This window comes from Pelodiscus sinensis, chromosome 5 (genome assembly GCF_049634645.1).
Source record: "Pelodiscus sinensis isolate JC-2024 chromosome 5, ASM4963464v1, whole genome shotgun sequence".
In the NCBI taxonomy this organism is placed as follows: Eukaryota; Metazoa; Chordata; order Testudines; family Trionychidae; genus Pelodiscus; species Pelodiscus sinensis.
This window is the reverse complement of record NC_134715.1, coordinates 29,381,524-29,408,215: the sequence shown is the minus strand read 5'-3', so window position 1 is coordinate 29,408,215 and position 26,692 is coordinate 29,381,524. Positions and strand designations below refer to the sequence as shown.

The following is a 26,692-nucleotide window of genomic DNA, read 5'->3' as shown; positions in this document are numbered from 1 at the left end:
GACCTAAGAAATTCCTACTCTGGGTACCTGCTGTTGAATTGATTGCATTTAGTATTTTTTTAACGTCACAAAGAGGCGCCAAGGTTGACAGGGTCTCATTTGTATGGAAGCACTTCAGAGCTGCTAAACCAGTCCGATTGTAGGTTCAAACATCAAAGATGTGCAGGGATCATGCTGAGAACAAGTTCTCTGCCTATACAAACAAGGAGTGTTTCTTCCCCCTTGTTAATTTAGGTGCACAACCACTGATGAATCTGGTTTTAGGGCAGTGGTTTTAAAACTTTATTTTCTTGTGACCCAGTTGTAAAAACTGTTTATGACAGCGACCCAATTATTATATCTTTTTGAGACGTCCCTTCCCCCCCACCGTGGAGCTCTCCAGTGAGCTCCCTAGCTACTGGAAACTCCAACACTCTCCTGCCGAGCTCCAGCTGACAACCCAGTGCTCCACATCCTGCGACCCAGTATTGGGTCGCAACCCTAGGTTTGGGAATCACTGTTTTACAGCAGATGGGCAACTGTTTGACTCCATATCACAGGGGGTCAGCAAAGCTAAGTTACTCAGGATTTGGCTTCCTGCCCTGAGCTCTAGTGAGTCTAATGCTGGCCCCAATCTCTGGTTTATTTGGGCAGACCTCCCCTCACCCCTAAAAAAACCCAAACCTTTGCTCACAGGGCGCAGATCCCTGGTTGAGAATTCTTCTACTGTGCTACATTTCTCTCATAATCATTGTAACACACAACCCTCAAGCCCCAGAGGGATAAGATTAGAGTCTGAGATGGACAATGAAACTGCAGGCTCATATCTAAAGACTTTTCAGTTCTTTAAAAAAAAAAAAAAAAAAAAAAATCTCTTCTCCTCTGTAAAGATATTGCTTTATTTGATACTTGTCAAAAGCCCCCAGACAGGTTAGAACCTGTCCCTAGGGATGTTAAGAGGCGGGTATTTAACTAATCAAGTAGTTGATAGAATATTTACTATTTGATTAGTCGATAGGCAGCCCAGCTCAGTCTTGGATCACACCAGGTGCAGGGCCAAACCCCGCTGCAGCTCCACAATTTAAAACGCAACAGGAACTGGGGGCAGGCTACAGCTTCTGCATGCGAGGGTCCCAGCAGGAAATGGGACCTCTGCGCACAGGGACTGCTGCCACAGAACAGCCCCTGTATATGGTAGCCCAGCCACAGATGGGGGTTGCTTTGCAGCAGCAACCCTTGTGCGTAGAAGGGTCCCAACTCCCGCTGACTTTGCAGCAGCAGCCTCAACTCCCCCTCCCCTGCTGCCTCAGATAGAGGTAGCAGTGGGGAGAGGGGAGGAGACACAAGCGGCACTGCACAGATGGTGCTGGATGGAACTGGCTTTTAAGCTGGCTCTGCCAAGCGCTGGCTCCTGCTCCTCCCCTCCTCGCTGACTTTGTATCAAAGGCAGCAAGAGGGGCAGGAAATCCGAGTAGTCGACTCAACTACTCCCTTACATCTCTACCTGCTCTAAGTAAAGAGCATTCTTCTCAGGCTTGACTAAGCGGTCTATATCCCTGAACAGGTGCCAAGTTTCAAGCTATTTCCCTCAAAGCTCATTTCTGCAGCTTCACCATGATAAACCAGATGACCACATTTGTAATTGTACAGAATCCCCTCCATGAGAAGGCAGCTGCACTCAGACAGGACGTTTGTAAAAAACCCTCAGTTTTGAGGCCAGCCCAAAGGGTAGTAGTGGCACTAGAAATGCCAGTTTAAGGTGAACCTCCAGAACATTTGATGTTATGGGAATATGAAGACATTCTTTTAAATCTACCAAAGAGATTAAATTTCTCCTAGTCAATCACAGCTAATGCAGACTGGAAAAACCCAATCATGAATTTGAATCTTGAACATTAACCCACTTCAGAGCCAAAATGAATCTTAACTCGACCTCAATACCTTTTGTAGCTACCAATTGCCTAGTAGGGATGTTAAAATGTGATTACTTCCCTAATCGAATAGTTGATAGACTTTCTGTCGACCATTCAATTAGTCGACAACTGAAAGCAGTTACAGCACTCAGTTTGGCTCACGCGCCAAGCCTTAACATAAGCTCCCAAGCTGTGGCTCTGAATTGTAAAACCCAGGGAAGCCAGTGTACAAAGTCGCCAGCTTGGCCCCTGTTCCACGCATGTCTTTTCATTCATCACACCACAAACACACACACTGTGAAGACACCCGCAGAACAGGGGCCGAGCTAGCGACTTCGCACACCGGCTTCCCTGGGCATTACAATGCAGAGCCACAGTGGGGGTGGGAAGAGACTAGTTGATAGTGCTAATCGATAAGCTCTTGCTTAGTCGACTAGATGCTAACATCCCTATTATCTAGATTAAATTTCCATCTTCTACTTTCTGAACATTTGCTCTGATATCCAAGAGATGGTTCACTACCTGTAGGTAAGCTTACTCTTGAGGGGGGGAAAAAAAAACAGGATGGTAGAAAATGGCAACCCCGAAGAGGGTCAGAGCTTAAAATCAACCTGTGACAAAAATCACATCTATACTCTGAAATGATCCCTTCCTCTTATAATATAAAGGAAGAGATCCTTCTTTCCTGAGTCACTGTAAATACAGAAAGGGGACAGATTAACACTGACAGCTCAGGAAGGCCACAAAAAGTAGTTTAGAGTTTGATTTCAGATATGAGTAACTCCTTCCCTTTTAAATCCCAGACCTTGGTATGTATTTAATACATCATTTCCTGGAGCAGCTTCTACCTGATGAGTCCTTACACTTCTTAGCCTGTGAAGCTGGCATTACAAGGCCACTTCAATAGATTACTGCCTAATACTTCATATCCCACTCTTAGAAAAACTCTCTTTGCACAAAGCACTATCATACTCACTGAACTGAGTGGGTATTTCCATGTGTTGCACTACTAGAACTTGTCTCGGGCTGCAATGGAACCCTCACTTTCTGGCAACTGCTGGTCAGCAAAAAATGGTTGATGGTGCCCAAAGTGCTATTGTAGGATGCACAAATGCTAGGTTTTCCTCTTATTGGAAAAAGGCTCCATTTCCATGCTCAATTATGATCAACATGATTATCAGAGGCTGGCTGCAGGTTGCTTTCTAGTTGTTAATTTCGCAAGAGGCAAGAATAAGTCTGGGGAACGAAGAGGAGCTCTTTGAAAGATGCCAAAATTCTTCTGATTAGCCCTGAGTCCTGCCCATCTTTCCAGAGGAAATGAGAAAGCCAGAGACTAATGAATGAGTCGAGTGGTCTTTGGCAAATTAGAAGGTAGGTGCCGATATCTTAATTGGCATTTACATCTTTATAGTTAAGTTTTGGCATAGAATGATTCAAATGGGAACGGATACAATTAGTCTTTCAATCCTAAGGATCCCTCCAAATTGTAATTGAAGGACACAGGTAGGGGGCTGTGGGGAAGTCTGAAATGTCAGATAGGTATACACTTTTTAGTTGTAAATAGGGTTGTCACGCTAGCCCCTTGCACTAGTATTAAATTCACATATTTTAAAATATATATTTTTACCATGTAGTCTGAAGAAGCAATGAACTCCACTGTGGAATTTTGGACTTCTGGCCGCTTATGAGGCTCCCCGTAGGATCGTGTCAAAGGGTTATACATAAATTCCTCAGGAACTAAATGAAAATTAGGAATCCAAAGTAAATTATTCACTGACAGATACACAGACTTAGTGACAATTAACAACATTCAACATAAAGTTAAAGCAGCAATTAGACCATAAACATTTAAAAAGTATGTAGGTAAGAAAACAGTAAAAATGTTGTGAAACCTAAATATCAAAGTTAAGGAACTGAAGACAAGAACATCTATTTTATGGACAAAGTACATCTACTCTGTGCTTCCAGTGCCCTACAATGAGATGTTTCAACATGCACTGTATTTCTGAAACTGGTTTTTGTCTTTGATTGCTGTTAAGTATGACCTTGACTGATTGTGTATTATGCTAGTAGTCAGTGGAGAAAATTGCTTTTAAATTACAGTAAAACTCCATTGGTCCAGCATCCAATGCTCCAGCACTCCTGATGGTCTGGCACCATCAGGAACCCGGAAGTGCTCCGGCTGCTGGACAATTGGAGCTGCTCTGCTCCCGGCTTCCCTGATTCAGCTGCTGCTGAAACTGACCAGCAGCTGAATCGGGAAGCCAGGGGCAGAGCAGCTGGGGTGCTGCTGGGTTGGTCCTGTAGCACCCCTGCTGCTCTGCCCCAGGTGTCCCCGATTCAGCCGCTGCTGAAACTGACCAGCAGCGGCTGAATCGGGGATGCCTGGGGCAGAGCCGGACTATTGGGAGAGGGGACTATGAGAAGTCTGGGGTGGCATCCCCCCCACCCCACCCCAGACTCCTCATAGCCCCACCTTCCAATAGTCTGGCATATCTGATAATCCGGCACCCCCTGGGTCCTAAAGGTGCCGGATTATTGGAAGTTTACTGTATATTGCTCAGATTGTCCAAACTGATGTGTTGCCCTCAGGCTCCTGACCTATTGCACGGTAACCTTCACTTGGCAAAATATAGGTGCCTCTGACAAATGATTTAGATATTAAAAATCCCATATACTCTAAGTGAAAGGCATCTCAGCTGTTGATACAAATATAAGACATTAAATAAGTTACATAGCTGCATTAAACCAGCTACTTACCTCTGTAATGAAACTTACCATCATTAACTCGATAACATAAGTTGCATTTCCACCTCCTTTGGTCAATGAAGGAAACAAAAGGGTTGATATATGTCCTGCAGGATCTGCACCTCACAATAGTGCTTGATGTTATGACTGGTAATTGCTAAAAAGTGAAATAATGAAAAGCTGTAGCAAAGAGGATTCGAGCAAAAGTTTTAGAGGACAGGATTGTGCAATATCTTAATCTCTGAAAGCTTTATAAAACCAACATATTTTGACAATCAGATTTTTTTATCTCACATCGGTGAGAAGGGAAGGTTACTCACCCTGTGCAGTAACTGGAGTTCTTCGAGATGGTTGTCCCCGTGGGTGCTCCACCTTAGCTGCACCAGCGCCGCTGCGCCCATGGTCGATAGACTTCTGATAGCAGTGCCCCTCCAGTTGGCTGTGCACATGGAGCGCTTGCGTGCGACGCTTGAAACAATCATCCCATGCACACAGCCAACAGCCTACTCAGTTCCTTCTCTGACCCAGAAGCAGATGAAAAGGAGGGGAGGAGGATGGGTGGTAAAGTACCCACGGGGAACCATCTCAAAGAACTCCAGTTACTGCACAGGGTGAGTAACCTTCCCTCCTTCTTCAAGGAGTATCCCCATTGGTGCTCCACCTTAGATGACTACAAAGCAATGTTTGTGCTTGGTGGTGGGCTCTTTGGCAAAGTTGACTTGGTAACTGTGAAAACAGGTCTGTCAAAGCGTGTATCCATGTCTGCAAATGCCTGTATTGCATAATGCTGTGTGAATGTGTGATCTGATCCCCATGTGGCAGCTTTGCAGATGTCCTCTGTTGGGACTCCTCTCAGGAAGGTTGTTGTCATTGCCATTGATCTCATGGAGTGAGCCCTTATGGTTGTCAGGGGTTCTATGTTGAATATGCTATATGCCAGGCATATACAGTCGAAGATCCATTTAGATAGTCTTTGTTTGGATATGGGTAACCCTTTGTCTCATTTGAGGAGAGATCAAGAGTTGCAGAGATTTTCAAAAGGACTCCGTGCACTGGCGCTATTGCCCTACAGACGTCTAGGGTGTGTAGTGCCCTTTCTCTGTCATCCTTATGAGGCTTAGGAAAGAAGGTGGATAAGTATATTGGTTCGTTGCAGTGAAAGGAGGTAAGTACTTTTGGGAGGAATTTAGGGTGGATACAGAGGACCATCTTGTCTTTATGGAACATTGTGTAAGGGGGTTGTGTCATGAGTGCCCCTATCTCACCCACTCTTCTTGCAGAGGTAATTGCAACCAGAAAGGCGACCTTCAATGATAGGTATAATATTAAGCAGATGGCTAATGGCTCAAAAGGTCTCCCCATAAGAGCCCTTAGGACAAGAATGAGGTCCCATGCTGGAGGTAGGTCTCGTTGTGGTGGGAACGTATTTTGTAGACTCCCATGGATAGGTGAGTGAAGGCAGAGAAGCCCTCTATTGAAGGGTGTAATGCCACTATGGTGGGAAGGTGTACCTTACTTAGTTTAGTGATAAACCTGTTTTGTGGAGTTCTAGCAGATAGGTAAGTATTTTTGACATTCCCGTCTCTATTGGAATGCCATTGTGCTTGAAGCACCATAGCTGGAAGTGGTGCCATTTCTGATTGTATGTTTTTCTAGTTGCAGGCCTGTGGCACTTCATGAGGATCTGTTGCACTTCCTCGGGAAAGTCCACCTCTGAAGGCATCAGCCAACCACCATCCATATGTGGAGATGTAGTTTATGTACATCTGGCCATTCTGCTGTGTCAGGACAGACCAAACTGGCAGGAGACTATATGGTAGGCAAATTCTCATCCACAGTAGTTAAGAGTACCAAGTCTGTCTGGGCCACATGGTAACTATCAGTATGACTTTTGCTTTGTCCTGCTTGATTTTCAGGATCGTGTGCTGGATCAGTGGGAATGGTGGGAATGCATAAAGGAAAGGTGCTTCCCACTTTATACTGATTGCATCCCCCAAGGATCGGGGTTCTATGCCCGCTCTTGAACAATAGTACTGGCTATTATAATAGCCAGTTTTGTAATACAGGCAGTCCCCGGGTTACGTCAGTCCGACTTAAGACGGACCCCTAATTACGAACGGGGGCGAAGGAGGAGGGGGCGCAGCTATTGCGGGGTGCCTCCCTCACTGTCGCTGCCTCTGGCGGCACAGGGGACGCTTCCCCCCAGCAGACCAGAGAGACACGGAGCGGCTTTTCTCGCCGCGGAGGATGCGGACAGTGGGACCGCTGAGACGCGCCGCGGTCCCGCCGCCCGCGTCCTCTGCAGCGAGAAAAGCCGCTCCGCATCTCCCTAGTCTGCTGGGAGGTGGGGAGGGCGCAGCTAGTGCGCCCCCCCCCCACAGCAGACCAGGCTTTTCTCGCCAACGCCTGGGGTAGAGCAGCTGGGGGGCTGCCGGGTTGGTCCCACAGCGCTGAGGTGCGGCGCTACTGGACCAACCCAGCAGCACCCCAGCTGCTCTGCCCCAGGCATCCACAAGTCAGCCACTGCTGAAACTGAGCAGCGGCTGACTACAGGAAGCCCGAGGCAGAGCTGCTCTGCCCCTGTCAGGAAGATCTGTAATACAAATTGGCAGTTGATCGAATATGTGGTGTGTGTACTTTGCAAGGAGTGCCATGTAGTTTGTAATACTGAGTTGAAGGCTGGCGGACGAGTAGGATGGTCTGCCCATGATGTCCAGGCACTTCCATTTCTTGTCATGTGGGCACATTGTCTGCAGCTTGCCCTTTTGGTTAGCTGCTTTGACCACTAAGGAATTTGATGTGGGGTGTGAGAATAGGAATTCTGCTTCTTTTGGGGCCACATAGTATTTTTTAATCACATCTTTTATCAGTGGGTGGAACTGTAACTGGCATCTGCCACAGGGTTTTAGTTGGGTCCATCAGTGCTTCACTGATGGGGATTGCTAGCTTAGCCTGTGGTGAGGTATGAAATATGTTTGTGAGCTTGTGCTGGGTCTTGGGCATATCTAGCATTGATATGTCCAATGTGACTGCCACCCTCTTAAAAAGCTCCTGGAAAGACCTGAAATCATCTCCTGCATTGGATGGTGGAGGCATGATTGTGTCCTTGGGTGACAAGGATATGAGGTGCTCCTTTGGTGGTGAGCTCATTGTTCTTTCTGACTCTGTGACATCCATTCTCCCCTCTTTCTCTGAGAATACGGAGTGGTCAGGGGATTGTCTGGGGACGACCTGAGTCTGGGAAGCTTGAGGCACCTGGGGTGGGGGGTAGGAGTCTATAAGCCACCTCTGGGTCCCAGTATAGCCAGCTGAGTGGCATGGGTAGTAGGAGCCATTGGGATTGTTGCCACTGCTGCCCTTGTAGCGGTTTGGGCAACAAGGCTGTGGGAGCATCATCATCCTCATCGCTCAGTAGCGGGGGCATCAAGACAGATGAGGAAGAGACTGAGCATTGGAGAATTTTAGGGTGCCATCACCACCCAATAGAGGTGTCCAATGCCACCGTCAGCTCTGCTGCTTAAGTCAACTAATGCAGCTGTAGTGGCGAGAGCAGCATGTGCCCCCTGTGATGCATGAGGTATTAGTGCTAGCACTGTTATCGATGCCAGTGCCATGTGCCTCTTTTGCATCATTCTCTAGCAGCATCATTTTAAGCTGAAGCTCTCTGGCTTTTCTAGTCCTGCTGGTCAATTTCAGGCAGTGTTTGCACTGCTGTGTATTGTGTTGTTGAGCAAGGCAGCTGACACAGTGACAATGTCCGTCAGAAATGGAAATGGAGACCCTGCAGGATTCATACTTTCTGAATCCTGAGGAACCAAGTATGTCCTATTAAAAGTCCCTTGAGGCAGACTCTTCTCATAAAGACCACGGTTCTGTGCCAGAGTTAAAGAGCCACAGCTTCTGTGAAGCGGAGGGGAAAGTTCCTCTTTCTCGCTCTCTCTTTTTTTCCCTCAAAAAAAACAAAAAACGTGGAAACCTAGCTAAGCTAAGGAAAAACCTTTGGATACTAACAGCTAACACTAAACTATAGGCTGAGGTAAAACTAGAGCAACTGTTCTGCTGCTACTAAAGCTGGCGGCATTGCTCCCAGGAAGACCGTTCCAAGCATCACGTGCCAGCGCTACCTGTGCACAGCCAGAGGAGCACTGCTATCAGAAATCTGCCAACCATGGGTGCAGCGGCTCTGGCAGACCTAAATGCGGAGCACTCGCGGGGACATTCCTCGAAGAAGAATTCTGAGTAATGTCACTGAACTCTATTATGTTGTATTTGTTTACAAAATGTTGGAGAGAACAATCTGTTCTGATCATGGCCAGTGTTCCCTCTAAGATTTTACAACCATGAGCTAAGTGAGTTTTGGCTAGTGTACCAATATCGATATCATGTGTGCTGGTTTTGTGGCATCCCCCTCTCCCTCTCTCTCGAGCAGAACCTCCCCCCACCTCCCGCCATGTAATATGTCCCATTTGCAGCCATCAGAGCACACCCTGCCCCCACCATGGCCATGTGGCAGGTCTCATTCCCAGCCCCAGCTGCCGGAATAGGCCCTTTCTCCCCCACCATGTGTCATCCCTGGCCACTGGAGCAGGCCTCCCCATGCCATGCAGCCGCAGCAGGTCCCACCTCCACCCTGCCCCAGCGGTTTCCTCACCACGCTGTCTCAGCTGGCCCTGCCTGCTGGAGCAGCTGCCTGCCATGCAAGTGCTGCTGCGTGGTTATCCAGAGGAAGTAGGCAGGGGAAGAATTTTTTGTGTGAGGCTGTGTAGGCATGCATCTTGGCAGGAACTATGATCATGGATATTAATATATTTAGTTGGATAAAAGGAAACGTATCACCATAGGCTAAAAGGGTCAGATAAGCAACCGTTTTATTGTAATTCTAGATAACTTGAACAGTATTCTTTCTTTTGCAAGAATACTTGTACATTGTGGATAATGGAAGACACTAGCAGGTAGCTACTGTGCCTGAATTCTACTTGAAAATAGTTCCATATCTCCTGATGTTACTTAAACTTAAATAAGTCTTCAAAAAGATTAAAAAGTACCACAAAGTAAAAAGCAAAGCATTCTAAGAAGAGATTCAAAATAAAAAAAAAACATATATATATATTTAAATTTTACCGTTAGGTCTCTGAATGGATGCAACAGCAAACCCAAGGGAAGTTTAGCTTTGTTTAGCAAAGCCTGAGTCTGTGGAATATTTGTCAGTGTACATCGAAATGAACTAGAAGAAAATAGAAAAATGAGCTAGCACAGCAAACTTTCATACAAAAGCTATACTGACATGCAATTATATTCTCCGAGATTCAAAGTAGTGACATTTTAAATATTAATAAATCTATTTTCAAAATAAACAAAAAACATTGCCTAAAATAGCACAAGTCTCCACAGAGAACAATATTCAAGTGTAAATATGGCACCAAACAAAAACGTGAAAGTACAGACAGTCCCCAGGTTACATACAAGATAGGGACTGTAGGTTTGTTCTTAAGTTGAATCTGTATGTAAGTAGGAACTGGCGTCCAGATTCAGCCGCTGCTGAAACTGACCAGCGGCTGACTACAGGAAGCCGGAGGCAGAGTTGCTCTGCCCCGGGCTTCCTGGAATCAGCCTCTGATCAGTTTCAACAGGCTGAATCTGGACGCCAGTTCCGACTTACATACAGATTCAACTTAAGAACCCCAGGCGTCCCCAAGTCAGCTGCTGCTGAAACTGATCAGCGGCTGATTCCAGGAAGCCTGGGGCAGAGCAACTCTGCGTGCGGCACTTCAAAGCACTGTGTGCTCCTGGCAGGGCAGAGGAAATGTCATGCACTACCCCCCACCCCGAGGCCCTAACTAACCAGCCTGTGGGCAAGGAGCAGCAGGGCCTCTGCAGGCCAGATCAATCTGCTTTGTGAGCCTAATCTGGCCTACGGAGGCTCTTTTGTCCACCCCGGTGTAAAGCCTATTTTTTTCATTAGGCTTTTACCCAGCTTTAAGGTTATGGGGTTATATTTTAATAACAGACCTTCTAGTGCTGACACTGATCGCTAATTACCTACAATGAGAGGAAATTTTAAGGGATCATTGGCTGATGGCAAAGGTAAAAAACTCCCAATGGCTTTATTTAGAGAAGAGTCAGGCCAATGCCGGATGCTTTTGAAATTCCATGCTTTAAAAAAAAAAATCACAAACTGTGTATTTCTGATTTTTATACGTTTATTGCTTTTTCAAAAATGAAGCGAATAAGGTTAAGGGGCAGAGTTGGGACTAGAATGCTGCTTAGAGTCATTATGGTAAGGTTCATGAAGACTGTTCCCATAGCTAGTTTATAAGATATTGCTTTCTTGATTTTAGAATGCAATGGCCTTGGGATAACAACAGTAGACTGTTCCAGCAAAAAAGAATTTCCCCAAGCATAAAGCAGCAATAATGGTAGACTCTATAAAAGTCTTATTTAGATGCCTCAAGAATGGTAGCCATAATGCTAAGCACTGGTAGTAGGAGATGTAAATTAGAAGCAGCTTTAGCGTTCACACAGAAATGCAGAGGACTTCAACTCTTCTCTCCAGAAGAAACAAATTGGTTGACTAGTTAAAGCAGAATACTGTGATTAATTTCATCCCTAATGCATTTTTTTATTATTCTTAACTAAATTATGAAAGATCACAGAAAAAATGCTACGTATAATATACCCACAATTGAAAACAATATACTTACTCTGGATTGCAATTCAATTTCCTAAGGTCTGAATTCAAATTAGGCACAGGAGCTAGAACTGGAGAAACAGGAAGAATATTCCTTTCTTGAATAAGGTTTACTGGTCTCAAGCTTTCTGGTTGCTGAGAATGCTGTAGACTTAATCCTCCTAAGGAGGATGATAACTGGTTCACACCAGGATACTGCTGAAAAAAATATCATACATGTTTAATGAACAAAATCTTAATTCTTCTCACTATTCTTTCAGATAACCATTAAGGAAGATATACCAGTAGCTAATAATCCTTTGCTGATGAGAAGAGACTTGTAATTTTAAAAGCTTGCACAAGACAATAATTGCTTCACAAAAACTTCGTGGCTACGTCTACACTGGCATGAATTTCTGAAAATGCTTTTAACGGAAAACTTTTCCATTAAAAGTATTTTCGGAAAAGCATGTCTAGATTGGCAGGATGCTTTTCCACAAAAGCACTTTTTGCGGAAAAGCATCCGTGGCCAATCTAGACGTGGTTTTCAGCAAAAAAGCCCTGATCGCCTTTTTCACAATCGGGGCTTTTTTGCGGAAAACAGTACTATGCTGTCTACACTGGCCCTTTTGCGCAAAAGTCTTTCGGAAAAAGACTTTTCCCCAAACAGGAGCAGCATAGTTTTTACAGAAAAGCACTGATGATTTTACATGAGATCATCAGTGCTTTTCCGGAAATTCAAGTGGCCAGTGTAGACAGCTGGCAAGTTTTTCCGGAAAAGCAGATGATTTTGCGGAAAAACTTGCCAGTCTAGACACAGCCCGTATGTATTTCTTTGAACAAGATATGAATATTCTAAGTCTAAAGCATGAAGTTAACATAAAAGATACTTCAATAGGAAGTGTATAACCCTCATTTTCAAGACACTCTGATTCAACACTGTCTAAAGAAATCTAGAGGCTAAACCAGATCGGATATTACAAGAAAACTGATATTTTCCCTTTCTTCTAAAGTTCTCACTTTTTACTTTTTCCAAACCAAACAAACAAACAAAAAAACAAGCAATACACATTCTATTTTCTCCTTCCAATCCGGGATAAGCCTCAGACAGTCATGCATTCCCTCGTTTCTGTAGCATTTAGAAGGATTATTTTAAATGAGTATTTTCAAAAGTTATGAATTTAAAAAACCCAAATTCATGTAAGCTATATAGTTTTCAGGTGAAATGCCCAATGGACTTTTATTAATAAATGTATAGAGGAGATAAGACTATGAACCAAGCACAGAAAGGGAACATTAAACATGGCTATACTTCCCTTTAGAAGTATATTTTAAGAAGTTTTGCTTCTACCAAAAAAATTCTACATTCTCCAGAGTGAAGCAGCACACTTTGGATAGGAGTGTCACCTAGCACTGTCATACACAAACCAATGGGAAATCTGGATTGTCTATTGGGAATTATGGTCTTCCTCTTTATTCAATGTTTAACTCTAATATATCTTCAGTTTCTTTCCCCTTCAAAAACAACAATTTAAAAAAAGGTTTAAAATATTACATTTTTTTTTTACCATCAGTGAACAAGTAATTGAATGGGCTACCACCACAATTTGTTGGTTCTCTTCACAATAATTCAAATATCGAACTCACTAATACTGAATTTAGAGCTACTAAATCAATGTTCAGGCTTGTTTGATAAATTACAGTTCTTACACTTAAAACAATACTCACATTTTTCAAATAAATTATTGGGAACTATGTCATCCAAGATACATCACTAAAAGCTTTACAAAAGGATTTAAAAGAAATATTAAATAATTTCTGAATTAAAAAAAATCTTACTTGTGGATATTGTTGAAACCCAGATTGATGCCCTGGATTACTGGGCTGCATAGCAGAAGTAGGCAGTGTTGCATTCTGGTAGCCAGGTTGAAGCGTTGGATAACCGTAACCAAAGGGCTTAGTATTCCTTGATATTTGAGGAGGAGGAGCCGGACTACTTGTCGCAGAATCTGTCTCTGAGACAGAGAATAACTTTTTAAAATGTGAGGTTTACAGGATCTTTTGAAACAGGGCATTTCTGTCGAAAGATCCCAGTCTTGACCAGTTTTTTTTTAAAGCAGCTTTTTTGAAAAAGCGCCACAGCCGCCATTATGCAAATGAAGCAAGGGAAATTCAAATCCTGGCTTTGTTTACAATTTCGATACGTCTAATTTACATTCCTTTATCAAGAAAGGGATGTAGTTTAGATATACCCTCTGTCAGTATCTGGGGCAAGGTGCTGGAATGCCACACCACTGTAGGACATACTTGTCTTCTAATTCTCCTCTTCATTTAATTAAATGCACCTCATCGATTCGGTAATTGAAAATTCATATAATTGTTCATTAACCCCTTTTAACAAAAAGGTAAAAAGTAAATAAATTGGAAAAATATAAAAATAAAATACCCTTATATTACCATTTTTTTCCTCCATGACTGCTCTTGCTCCCAAATCTCTCTTGCCCTGGAAACCGCACTAAGACCATTGACCCTTAGTCTCTGTCTCTCCTAGTCATCCAAAACGAGAGTCTCAATTTTATTAAGAGGGTAAATCTGTATTCCTATAGCTGGTTTGGCCACCCCGAGGGGTTCTTCCGCCTCCGGGTGTCAGCCACTCTGCCCCACTACAATTCCAGAGTGCTCATGATATTTCTGTTGAAGATACCATAAGCCCCACACATGAATTCTAAGACAGAATTTGCCCAATCACTTAAAAGCCTGAGTTATTTGTAGCATGCCGCTCCCAATTTAATACAAAGTGGTAAGGAGAGTCTCAATAGCTCTCAGAGGGGAAAAACAGCAGTTTTGAAACTGGCACAACATTTCAGCAACTTTAACAAGCATTTCTGCCACACCGCCCCAATATCTTCAAGTACCATCTACCACCAGGGTGAAGAGACTAGAAAGTACTCCTGGAATAGAGCCATGGCAGTGCCAGTCACCCCCAACACCCATCCTAAAGTTGGCCTGTGCAAGGCTGGAAAGTTGACAAAGCCAGAGAAGCAGGGGATGGTGCCAAAAACATTTAAATTGATACTCCCTACCCCTCCAAAAAAGGGAATTCTCTAAAGCCAGGCGTTCAAATTCCAGACTTGTGCCCACAGGAAAGAATTAAAGCGGACATGAGTAAGATGCTACTCAATTCCATACTGCTGTATAAATGTGTTGTAATAAACAAGCCATCTGAATTAGGAATTACACATTTTATAATATACTGGACTTCTTTGCTGATGACTGAAAGGCAAGAGAAAGATACAGGCAGTCCCCGGGTTACGTACAAGATAGGGACTGTAGGTTTGTTCTTAAGTTGAATCTGTATGTAAGTCGGAACTGGCGTCCAGATTCAGACACTGCTGAAACTGACCGCCAGTTCTGACTTATATACAGAATCAACTTAAGAACCCCAGGCGTCCCCAAGTCAGGTGCTGCTGAAACTGATCAGCAGCTGATTCCAGGAAGCCCCGGGCAGAGCAACTCTGCCTGGGGCTTCCTGTAGTCAGCGCTGGTCAGTTTCAGCAGAAGCTGACTTGGGGACGCCTGGGGGAACCGCCGCTGCTGCCGCTTCAATCTGGGTGCCTGTGGTCTGCTGGGGACCGTCCCCAGCAGACCACAGGCTCCCGGACTGAAGCCGCAGCCGCGGGGGGGTCCCGCGCCTCTGAGGCTTTGCTCTGGCAAAGCCTCAGAAGCGCGGGAACCTGCCCGGTGCCCCTGGTCTGCTGGAGACGGTGTCCAGCAGACCAGGGGCACTGGAGCAGCTTACGAACGGGGCTTTCTCGCCCCGACTTCCGGGGCGAGAAAGCCCCGTTCGTAAGTGCGGATCCGACGTAAGTCGGATCCGCGTAAGTCGGGGACTGCCTGTATGTAGGAATCCATGATGGGATTATGGGAAATTTAAAGTAGGAAGAAATGGGTGATATTTAAAAAAAATTAGCCTAAGAAACTGGAACAGTATATTATACAAGTAACTTTGTTTTGTTATACACGCAGTCCCCGGGTTACGTACAAGATAGGGACTGTAGGTTTGTTCTTAAATTGAATTTTTATGCAAGTCGGAACTGGTACATATTGTAGGGGAAACTCTAGCCAAACATTTGTCCAGAGCTCAGTTTTATTCTCCCACACCTCACTTATCTCAGTCCTTTATTCTCAAGCTGAGGTGTCTGCTGAGAAAAGCCGCTCCGCGTCTCCCTGGTCTGCTGGGGTGGGGGGGGCACTAGCTTCACGTCTCCCTGGTCTGCTGGGGGGAAGCAGCTAGTGCGGGGTTGCCTCACCCCGTTTGTAAGTAGGGATCCGATGTAAGTCGGATCCATGTAACCCGGGGACTGCCTGTACCTTAATTTAGAATTAACATGCAGTAACGGCTCACCTGGATAGCCACCTCCTTCAAGGGCATCATAATTGTTGGTAACAGGAGAGGCACTGCTAGTAGTAGAGGAGCTGTCAATAGCTAAAAATAAAACAGATTTAGTTTAACCAATGGTAAACTTCTGCAAGGATAGGACTTCAAAGTACATTGTTTCTTAAACTTCTGGTAAACTGTTAAAGAGAAATAGGAACAATATTTCACTAAGAATCCAACAAAGTTATTATTCGTTAAACCTCTCTAATCCAGAACTCTCTCATTCAGAAACATCCATCGTCCAGAATGATTTTAGTTAGCTGGATGTCCACTTTTCATAGATGTGGCAAAGTTCCCTGCAGTTCCATAAAGTTTGTTTACAGCCACCAGTCCTAGTTTTCAATATTCTGTGCTGTTATTTAGCTCTAATTTACCCCTAAATGTACTCTAACATCACAGGAAGCATTGGCAATGCTGCTAGACAATATTGACCTTCTGTGGTCCACAAAATTCTCTGATTCAGAACCGGTCAGGTTCCGAGGGTTGAACCTATACAGGCAGTCTCCGACTTACACGGATCCGACTTATGTCGGATCCGCACTTACAAACAGGGCTCTCTCGCCCCGGAGCTCGCAGGCAGCGATCCGCCACCTCGACCTCCGGGGCGAGAAAAGCTGCTCCCGGTGCCGCTGGTCTGCTGGAGACCGTCCCCAGCAGACCGGAGACACCGGGAGCAAAGCCACAGTGGCGGCGGGTTCCCGCGCTTCTGAGGCTTTGCCAGAGCAAAGCCTCAGAGGCGCGGCACCCCGCTGCCGCTGCGGCTTTGCTCCCCGTGTCCCTGGTCTGCTGGGGGGGGGGGGGGCGCAGCTAGTGTGCCCCCTCCCTCCCCAGCAGACCAGGCTTTTGTTGTGGACCCTGGGGCAGAGCAGCTGGGGCGCTGCCGGTTGGTCCTGCAGCGCCGCTCTGGGCACTACTGGACCAACCCGACAGCACCCTAGCTGCTCTGCCCCAGGCGTCCTGATTCAGCCGCTGCTGGTCAGTTTCAGCAGCAGCTGAATCAGGACGCCTGGGGCAGAGCAGCTGGGGTGCTGCCGGGTTGGTCCAGTAGCGTCGAGGAGCGGTGCTACTGGAGCAACCCAGCAGCACCCCAGCTGCTCTGCCCCAGGCGTCCCCAAGTCAGCCGCTGCTGAAACTGACCAGCGCTGACTACAGGAAGCCCGAGGCAGAGTTGCTCTGCCCCAGGCTTCCTGGAATAAGCCGCTGATCAGTTTCAGCAGCAGCTGACTTGGGGACGCTTGCGGTTCTTAAGTTGAATCTGTATGTAAGTCAGAACTGGCGGTCAGTTTCAGCAGCGGCTGAATCTGGATGCCAGTTCCGACTTACATACAGATTCAACTTAAGAACAAACCAACAGTCCCTATCTTGTACGTAACCCGGGGACTGCCTGTACTATCGGAAAAAAAAAACCTCATAAAATGTAGCCAATTTAGTACCCAGAAAATACAGCAAATGGATAAGGACAAAAATAAAATGAAACTGATTTCTTATTTCAAAGAGATTTTTAGGCAACTATTTCTAAAATTCTTTTTACTCTAGAAGAATTCAGGAAATTTAAAGCATTTTAATTTATACTGTCTCAGCAACAGCATTCTTATACCATGCAGATAGAGCATTTTGAAGTAACTTTTTCAATTGAAATTTTCCAGTGGCCTTCCTTTTGTTTGATGTCGTAATGAAGAGTGGCTTGTTTCATTGTTAAATGTAAAATCTGTAACACATTCTTCTGAATATTGCTTATTAAAGTTCTCTACTCTAGTCATAACAGAGGATCATCTGATGTATCCAAAAGGTATACTTGAGTACACTAGACAACTGATGTATAATTTTTCCTACTGCTGTATATTTATCCTCTCTGATTATCTGGAGTGTAATATGTTAAACAAAAAGAATAAAATGTTTTAAATGAATCTGTTAGTGAAGTTTCATATACATTTGCCACAAGAAAGGAACAGGAGAGTGTAGAATGATTTTGTATGCCTGTTCCTTTAAAACAAAAATACAGATAATTTTAGCCTTTGAATTACAAATCACAAAATGCAACACAAAGAAAACAGTACATGTAGGACTTTAGCCAAAACAAAGCCACATACAGTTTTTGTGGAGGGGAGAGACAGGATGAAAGGCCTTAAGAAATTCCCCCAATGCTGTCTCTAGATCAGTGGTGGAGAAGGATAAAGATCAACATTGCCCTCACACACGAGGCCCACCATAGTAGATTTTGTGTGCTCCAGCCCCACAGTCGAGCAATGGAGAGAAAGAGAGCAGGGCTAAATCTCAGGGGCTGCATCCAGCCCCTGGGCCTGAGGTTTCCCACCCCTGCTCTAGGTTATCAGCTATTACAACTCATCCTTCCTAGTGAAACCAAAGAGGATTTAAAGAAAACATTAATAGAAAGAGCATGCTGGCTTGGCAAACTGGAATAGGGAAAATGTTCCATGCATAGCAGCAGAGTGAAATGATTCTGGGAGACAATGTTATTAGTAACATGCAAACACCACTTTTGTAATGATAACTATAACTGAAATGGTGAAGTACTTGCTATGAAGTTTTTAATTAGGGTGTAAAACAAGGCTTCAACTCAATATTTAAAATCAGTTATTCTTATGATCAAAGATTTCTCTCTCTCAAAAATAGATTTTCTTAAAAACTATAGTGCTAATTAAAAATAAACTTGTGAACTAAGTAAACACATTCCTTTGTTATATTTGCATATGAGCTTGAACAACATTTCTTTCCTTAGCAAGTTTTGTCTTTTTTCTGTTAGGGGGAACATTCTTGGACCTGAAGCAAACAAGACTCTTGTTTATTCAGCTGCAGCATAACTTCTGTGAATTAACCACTGCTAATTAAAATCCAAAAGGGGAGCTCATTTCCACACACATACACACAACAAAATATGGTAGGCACTGATATAGGAATTATTTTTAAAAATTAATTTGTTCTTTGCATTAGAAAGATGATTTAACTTAAAAAAATATTAAGAGGCCACTACTACCCAATTATAATAATTTTAAGGTAGATCAAGTTTTGTGAATGTTCTGATGTCACAGAATAGTTGTAGAAGATATTTATAATTTATTTAACAGTAATTTGGATTCCATAACATTTATTATATCAATCCATACTATTAGATGTCACTCATTAAGATACTACCATGTAATGATCAAAGTATATGGCAAAACAAAGCACAGATGCTTCAAAGCTTTACTTTAATGAATACAAAGGAAAAACTGATTACTATGCAAATTTGGATAAAGCACCATCTGAAGGTGCAACTCACTAGCGCTGGCATAAAATCAATGGCCATGAAGCGGAAATTTAAATATATCTTTTTAATGAATACAATGAAGACAAAATACCTATGTCCAAAGAATAGTGTGAAGATCTTTGTGAGCTGAATGAAAACTTGGGAACAAATGATAAATGTTTAGTCTGACACTGGAAAAAAGTTAAGTCTGATTTTTTTTTCTACAAAAGTTCTCCAGGCCAACTTTGGGAGAAAGATTACTTTGAAAGAAGATTATACTTAGAGAAAAGCATCTCAGATTATCTGTTTAATAGCTCTACTCATAAACCTTACGCGAGTAAAATGAGACCAACTCCTCATATCCTATGAGAAATGTGTGACCTCATGCCTGTAAACACCTTTTATGTACTATCCTTGCCCCCTGAAAAATTCATCAGGGATCCAGATTATACTGAGAATTCTGAGGGTGGTCTACACATTTTCCCCTCATTGCAAGGATATTTTGTTGATGGCCCTACTCTATACTACAGGTATTATGTTGCATTTTACTCATACCAACCCATGACTGGGCTTTGATTTAGTTAGGTTCGTATACAGAATAGGAATTCTCACATGCTTAAATTTAGGCACTTGTCTTTCTGAATCAGGATTATAGCACTATTAATGTCTTTGTATACCTTATATATTCGTAACAGAGTTCCCTCCAGATTACTGATTCTTCCAGTAACATGTACTAATGACTAACACCAGTGTGCCAGATAACCATGAGTACCACACACACAAAATGTCCTTGATAACATGAACTCTGATGTTGCCATCAGGTTCTGCAGTCTGTTCTGCAATCATTGCAGCAGAAATTTGACACATTTCTGTAACCACATTCCTACCACTCTAGTGGTATACTTGTAGCACAAAGAGGTGTCAATTTTGTACTTCTGAATTGATCGAGGTGAGATCTAAGAAACAAACTTACTATTAAAGCCTCCTACATGCAATATATAGTCCAGTAAAATAGTGACATTCTATAGCCAAGGTTTTAATGGCATTATTGTGCTTGAACTTCCCTCCCTAGTGAAATCAATGGAGGCTGTGAGCCTAGAGTTAATAGCGCTCTGTGTGAGAGTAAGCTAACCTTGACAAAAAATGTACAATGGCTATTTTCTAATGATGAATGTAAAAATATTGGTTAAAAAAATGATCATGCCCATGTGCCAACACCACAACTATATATATTTTACAAACCACCTTCATCACCACTTCTAAAGTAGGTAAACTAGAGAATCTGATTATACAGAAAGCAAAAGAGTGCTTTATAAAACAAAGTTTAGCAGAAAATATTCCTCAGACTTATAAGATAGGAATACAATTTAAAATTAATTAGGATAAAGATTTCATTTAAGATCATTCGCCAAAGAAACCTGAATTCTGCTTGTATTCAATTTTAATTTTCAAGAACTCTGAAAACTATGTGGATTAACTTAATTTCATTCAGAAATCGATGTTGACCTCTGCCAACTGCTAAAAATTAGAGAGGTTGTTATATTTTTTTCTTTGAAATAGGAGATAAAAACATTACTCTGAGTATGCCTTTTTGTTAGGGATATTCTTCAGGAACACTTCTTGTTTAAAAGCTTTCCAAACAAAAAAACCTTCAGTGAAAAACATCCTCCAATTGAGCTCAATGTGCAGGACACGAGCTGATGTAAAACAAGGAACAAATCAAAAAAGAAATTATTCTCAAGGTCTCCTTCTAAAGGAGTGCAGAAAACAGACTAACACAGCATTCAATGGATGAGTAAAATGTTTAATGAAAAGGAGTCTGCAGAGCATGTTTTTCAAAAGAGGAAGCTGCAACAGTAGTACATGAAGGCTACAAATACTGATAAAAGCATAGAGAGATATCCTCCCAATAGGGTTCCTATACATTGTGCAAGAGAAATAACCATTCTCTCCACTCCCAAAGCAGTGAATATCTTTATGAAATAAGCCTTAATTGAGTCTGGGGCCTCTTCAGTTTTTAACAATAGGACTTCCTAATACCCAAAACCAAGCACATTACTTCATATACAAGCTTGCATATCTCTACCAATAGGATGAACCAACAGCTAACTATTTTTCTCTCTCAAGAGGGCTCAAAAGTAAATATTTAGCATTCTCTTTACGACCAATGCTATAGTTTGGGTTGGGCAAATACTGACGCATGGGCCAGATCCAGCTCCCCAGGATTAACCCCTCTTGGGCTGCTGCTACTATATTTACCTGCACCTCCAAAGGTATGGGCAATTGCAGCTCCCGTTGGTCATGGATCACTATTCCTGGTCAATGGGAGCTGCAAGAAGTGGTGTCCCGGTCGAAAAGGCACTGCAACTGTCCCTACCTGAGGAGGCACAGGTAAGTATAATAGTAGCAGCCTACTGGGGCTAACTTGGCATACTGCTGCCATTTTATTGCCCACCTCTGCTGTAGATGCTCATTTTTTAAATTTTTTTTAGGGTTCATGCAGAGCAAGAAAAATAAATATGAGGAAGTATCAGAAAACACAGAACTAGTTTTGAAACCAAATCATTAAGATAAAAATCAGACATGGATCCATGCAATGAAAAGCCTGAAACTCCCAACAATCCTCCTACCTATAAAAACTGCCATAAGAACAGTTTTCAAAGTAAGTGACTTCTCTAAGATAGCAACCAGAATTTGGTAAGAGATAATCCATGAAGACAAGCAGGCTTAAGATCCCACAAGAAAAGTGGAGGACAGCTTTGGTCCCACTTTGTGTATCACCCTAAAGTGCCTGTGCACTTACACATAATTAAATTTCCCTATGAAGTTGCACAAAACAACAATCTATTCTATATCTTAACAAAAAAAAATCATAATCAAGTTTGAGTGGAGGAGGGGCAGAATTTTCTTGAAGTGTTCTGAATTCCGCAATGGACTATGGAGATGAAATACTTGAGGGTCAACAGAAATATCGCACTCTCTCAGAGATCCTTATTTTTCTGTATAAATACTGTCCAATAAGGCATAGTGATTCTCTGCCATACTGGTCACTGGCATATCAAAGGAGAGAGAGAATGATCTTGACATCAAGACACTAGGAGTTTTACTTTTTTCCTTTCTCTGCCTCCTAAAACTGAACGGGCGTGTCTTTCCTGATACTACACGGTACTAGAGAAAAATGAGACAGGTTCCCTAACAGCTACTGCCTTAAACAGAATACCTACTACAATACATTTTACTTTATTGCAATATTTACGTTTCCTATACTTAGGAGAAATATATAAAAAAACCAACCCTGATGTATTTAACTGTCATTAAAAAATCTACTTGTGTAGCGGTAGCAGTCAAACCAATCACCAAAAAGCATTACAGCCAGGCCCATTCCGTTAGAATATTACAAGTTTGTTCCAAGTTAGAATACTGAAATTAAGGCTCAGAAAGTACAACCATTACACTATAAAATTAGATGCATATTACTCAGAGGAAAAAACCTGAACAATTGCCAATTGCTACATTCCTTCTTAACTACCACATTCATACAATAGTTAGAAATTTCCCCTTAGCTTTCTAGGTGTCTGAAGACTCACAACTACTTTTGGGTTTACATTTTTTATTTTTAATTATTTCAAGGAATTTGAAAAATGATGACAAAACTTGGGTAGGAAAAAAGCAATATACTGGTTTAAAGCTAAAGCAGACCTGCTTCCTCATCCTCCTCATCCTCTTCCTCATCATCTGAACTTGATGACAAGGGAGCTGGTGCAGAGCTAGCTTGATTATTAACATATCCACCATACTGCATGCCTGTAAAGTGGAAAGCACAAACACAAGAGAGTCAAACAGACAGGAAAGATGAGAAACAAAAGTCACAAATCATTGCATTAAAAGTGAGAGAAATCAGGCATTCCAGAGATCATCCTAACATGCAAGTGATGAAAGCTCGTTATCTAGTCTAAGAGAGCTAGACCATCTCTGTAAGTAGTTCAACAAAAGCAGCATTTTAGTCAACTAGTTTGGTTCAGCATTAGTAGTGCCTAAGGAAAATTAGTAGGAAGGAATATATAATAAGGTAAACCTTTGCCCCCTGGAAAGTGTTCAGAAAGATATCTGCTCTTCCCTATTTAATTTAAAACCCAATGACAAAACTTCTAGAAAAATTACAAGTTTGCTTGGCAACCTTGCCCTTTTAAAGAAGAAACCAAATTCTTTAGTATTTTGCAGTTTGGAAAGAAGAGGAATGAAATATATGATTGCTTCACCACATCAGTACACATGTTCAACCTTTTCAAATTTTCCATTACAGGCAGTCCCTGGGTTACGTACAAGATAGGGACTGTAGGTTTGTTCTTAAATTGAATTTTATGCAAGTCGGAACTGGTACATATTGTAGGGGAAACTCTAGCCAAACATTTCTCCAGAGCTCAGTTTTATTCTCCCACACCTCACTTCTCTCAGTCCTTTATTGTCAAGCTGAGGTGTCTGCTGAGAAAAGCCGCTTCGCGTCTCCCTGGTCTGCTGGGGGGAAAGCAGCTAGTGCGGGGTTGCCTCACCCCGTTTGTAAGTAGGGATCCGATGTAAGTCGGATCCATGTAACCCGGGGACTGCCTGTACATTCTTATTATGCATTTTAAACAAGTTGTGTCAGTTTAATAAATGGTCTGGTAGCACTTTAGAGACTTAACAAAACATGTATATGGTACTGACTCAGCTACCCCCTGAAGCAGTTTAATAAATATTAGTGCTACTGTGCTGGTCAAGATTATAAAAAAAATTAAGGCCTAAAACTAGGCCCGTAAGTCCAAATTTAGTCCTCATTTTCAAATGCACTGAGCATCCAGGTACATCAACACAAAACAGTCTACAAACTAACCAACAGGTTATTACAATAGACACGTTACATAAATACACATAATGTATAGATGTGTAGCACAGCACACAGAAATGTTAACTGTTGATCAGTTTACTCTGTGCAGAACTAGTGATTTAATTTAAACTACGCAAGAACTCAAAATCTTCAGCATCTGTTCATTTTATAGATGCACAGTTTTCCTCTTGGCAGCACAACTCAGACACTTCCAAAGTTTTCAAGAGTTCTGGGCTTTTCTAATAAAAGTAGTGAATATAAACTAGCATACCACCCATTAGAAAACATATTTCTATTACATACAATAAAATTGTTGCAGATAAATCATATATACTTTGGCATTCATGTATGCATACAATTACATGTATATGTAACAATATTCAATTATTAGCGCAAACTGGTTTAACTGTTGTACAGTGAGCCATTTTAACATGCATTCTCTTAAAATACACAAAAGCTTAAAAAAGGCTAGCCATCATAGTATTCTACTTTAGAAAGATTCTCAAATGGATGAAGCAGGAGAATTTAAATTAGAGGAAGTCCCCAATTTATGAATGGGTTGTGTTCCAAAAGTTTATTTGTAAATCAGTTTTTTGGAACTTGGAACACATTTTACCATAGAAACAATGTTGTAAATGGTAGATAGGTTCCCAGGCTAGCCCACAAAAGCCTATTTAACCCATAATGTAGCTGAAATCTACATATATATTTTACATAAGAACATAAGAACGGCCGTACTGGGTCAGACCAAATGTCCATCTAGCCCAGTATCCTGTCTACCGATAGTGGCCAGCACCAGGTGCCCCAGAGATGGTGGACCGAAGACAATGATCAAGCGATTTGTCTCCTGCCATCCCTCTCCAGCCTCTGACAAACAGAGGCCAAGGACACCATTTTATCCCCTGGCTAATAGCCTGTTATGGACCTAACCTCCATGAAATTATTTAGCTTCTCTTTAAACTCTATTATAGTCCTAACCTTCACAGCCTCCTCTGGCAAGGAGTTCCACAGGTTGACTACACGCTGTGTGAAGAAGAACTTTCTTTTATTAGTTTTAAACCTGCTACCCATTAATTTCATTTGGTGTCCTCTAGTTCTTCTATTTAGGGAACTAATAAATAACTTTTCTTTATCAGCCCTCTCCACACCACTCATGATTTTATAGACCTCTATCATATCCCCCCTCAGTTTCCTCTTTTCTAAACTGAAAAGTCCCAGTCGCTTTAACCTCTCCTCATACGGGACCCGTTCCAAACCCCTAATCATTTTAGTTGCCCTTTTCTGAACCCTTTCCAAGGCCAAAATATCTTTTTTGAGGTGAGAAGACCACATCTGTACACAGTATTCAAGATGTGGGCGTACCATAGTTTTATACAGGGGCAGTAAGATATTCTGGGTCTTATTTTCTATCCCTTTCTTAATAATTCCCAGCATCCTATTTGCCTTTTTGACCGCCGCTGCACACTGCGTGGAAGTTTTCAGAGAACTGTCCACGATAATTCCAAGATCCCTTTCCTGATTTGTCATAGACAAATTAGCCCCCATCATACTGTACCTATAGTTGGGATTATTTTTCCAGTGCATTACTTTACATTTATCCACATTAAATTTCATTTGCCATTTTGTTGCCCAATCACTCAGTTTGGTGAGATCTTCTTGGAGTCCCTCACAGTCTGCTTCTGTCTTGACTATCCTAAACAGTTTTGTATCATCTGCAAACTTTACCACCTCACTGCTTACCCCTTTCTCCAGATCATTTATGAATAAGTTGAAAAGGATTGGTCCCAGGACTGATCTTTGGGGTACACCACTAGTTACCCCTCTCCAATCTGAAAATTTACCATTTATTCCTACCCTTTGTTTCCTGTCTTTTAACCAGTTTGCAATCCAAGAAAGGACCTTCCCTCTTATCCCATGGCCATGTAATTTACACAAGAGCCTTTGGTGAGGGACCTTGTCAAAGGCTTTCTGAAAATCCAAGTATACTATATCTACTGGATCCCCCTTGTCTGAATGTTTGTTAACCCCTTCAAAGAACTCTAATAGATTAGTAAGACAGGATTTCCCTTTACAGAAACCATGTTGACTTTTGTCCAATGAATTAGGGACAAGAATAAATTTATTCTTTACTATTGTTTCGACTAATTTGCCTGGTACTGAAGTTAGACTTACCGGTCTGTAATTGCCAGGATCGCCTCTAGAGCCCTTTTTAAATATTGGTGTCACGTTGGCTACCTTCCAGTCATTAGGTACGGAAGCCGATTTAAAGGATAGGTTACAAACTACAGATAATAGCTCAGCAATTTCCCATTTTAGTTCTTTTAGAACCCTTGGATGAATGCCATCTGGTCCCGGAGATTTGTTAACATTAAGTTTTTCTATTTGTTCCAAAACCTCCTCTAATGACACTTCAATCCGGGACAGTTCCTCAGATTCATCACCCACAAAGGATGGTGCAGATTCAGGAATCTCCCCCAACGTCCTCAGCCGTGAAGACTGAAGCAAAGAAATCATTTAGTTTCTCCGCAATGGCTTTATTGTCCTTGATTGCTCCTTTTATAGCTCGATCATCTAGGGGACCCACAGGTTTTTTAGCAGGCTTCCTGCTTCTAATGTACTTAAAAAACATTTTGTTATTTCTTTTTGAGTTTTTGGCTAGCTGTTCCTCAAAATCTTTTTTTGCTTTTCTTATTACATTTTTACACTTGATTTGACAGTGTTTATGTTCCTTTCTATTTATCTCACTAGGATTGGACTTCCACTTCTTAAAAGATACCTTTTTGTCCCTCACTGCTTCTTTTACATGGTTGTTAAGCCACGGTGACTCTTTTTTAGG

The 26,692-nt window shown here is 42.4% G+C and overlaps 1 protein-coding gene across 6 annotated transcripts in view; it reads right to left on the bottom strand.

The window, feature by feature from the left end:
* Positions 1-26,692, bottom strand: part of SEC24B (SEC24 homolog B, COPII component) — an 84,222-nt gene that overhangs the window by 35,677 nt on the left and 21,853 nt on the right. Inside the window, exons 4-10 of one of the 6 annotated variants that reach the window (XM_075929709.1) lie at positions 22,692-22,796; positions 15,713-15,793; positions 13,147-13,322; positions 11,342-11,526; positions 9,762-9,864; positions 4,671-4,797; positions 3,520-3,629 (exon numbers count right to left, since the gene is read on the bottom strand). In XM_075929709.1, coding sequence (XP_075785824.1) covers positions 3,520-3,629; positions 4,671-4,797; positions 9,762-9,864; positions 11,342-11,526; positions 13,147-13,322; positions 15,713-15,793; positions 22,692-22,796 — 887 coding nt within the window. The remainder of the gene's footprint in view (positions 1-3,519; positions 3,630-4,670; positions 4,798-9,761; positions 9,865-11,341; positions 11,527-13,146; positions 13,323-15,712; positions 15,794-22,691; positions 22,797-26,692) is intronic. The other 5 variants (XM_075929710.1, XM_075929711.1, XM_075929714.1 and 2 more) reach the window with 5 other exon arrangements.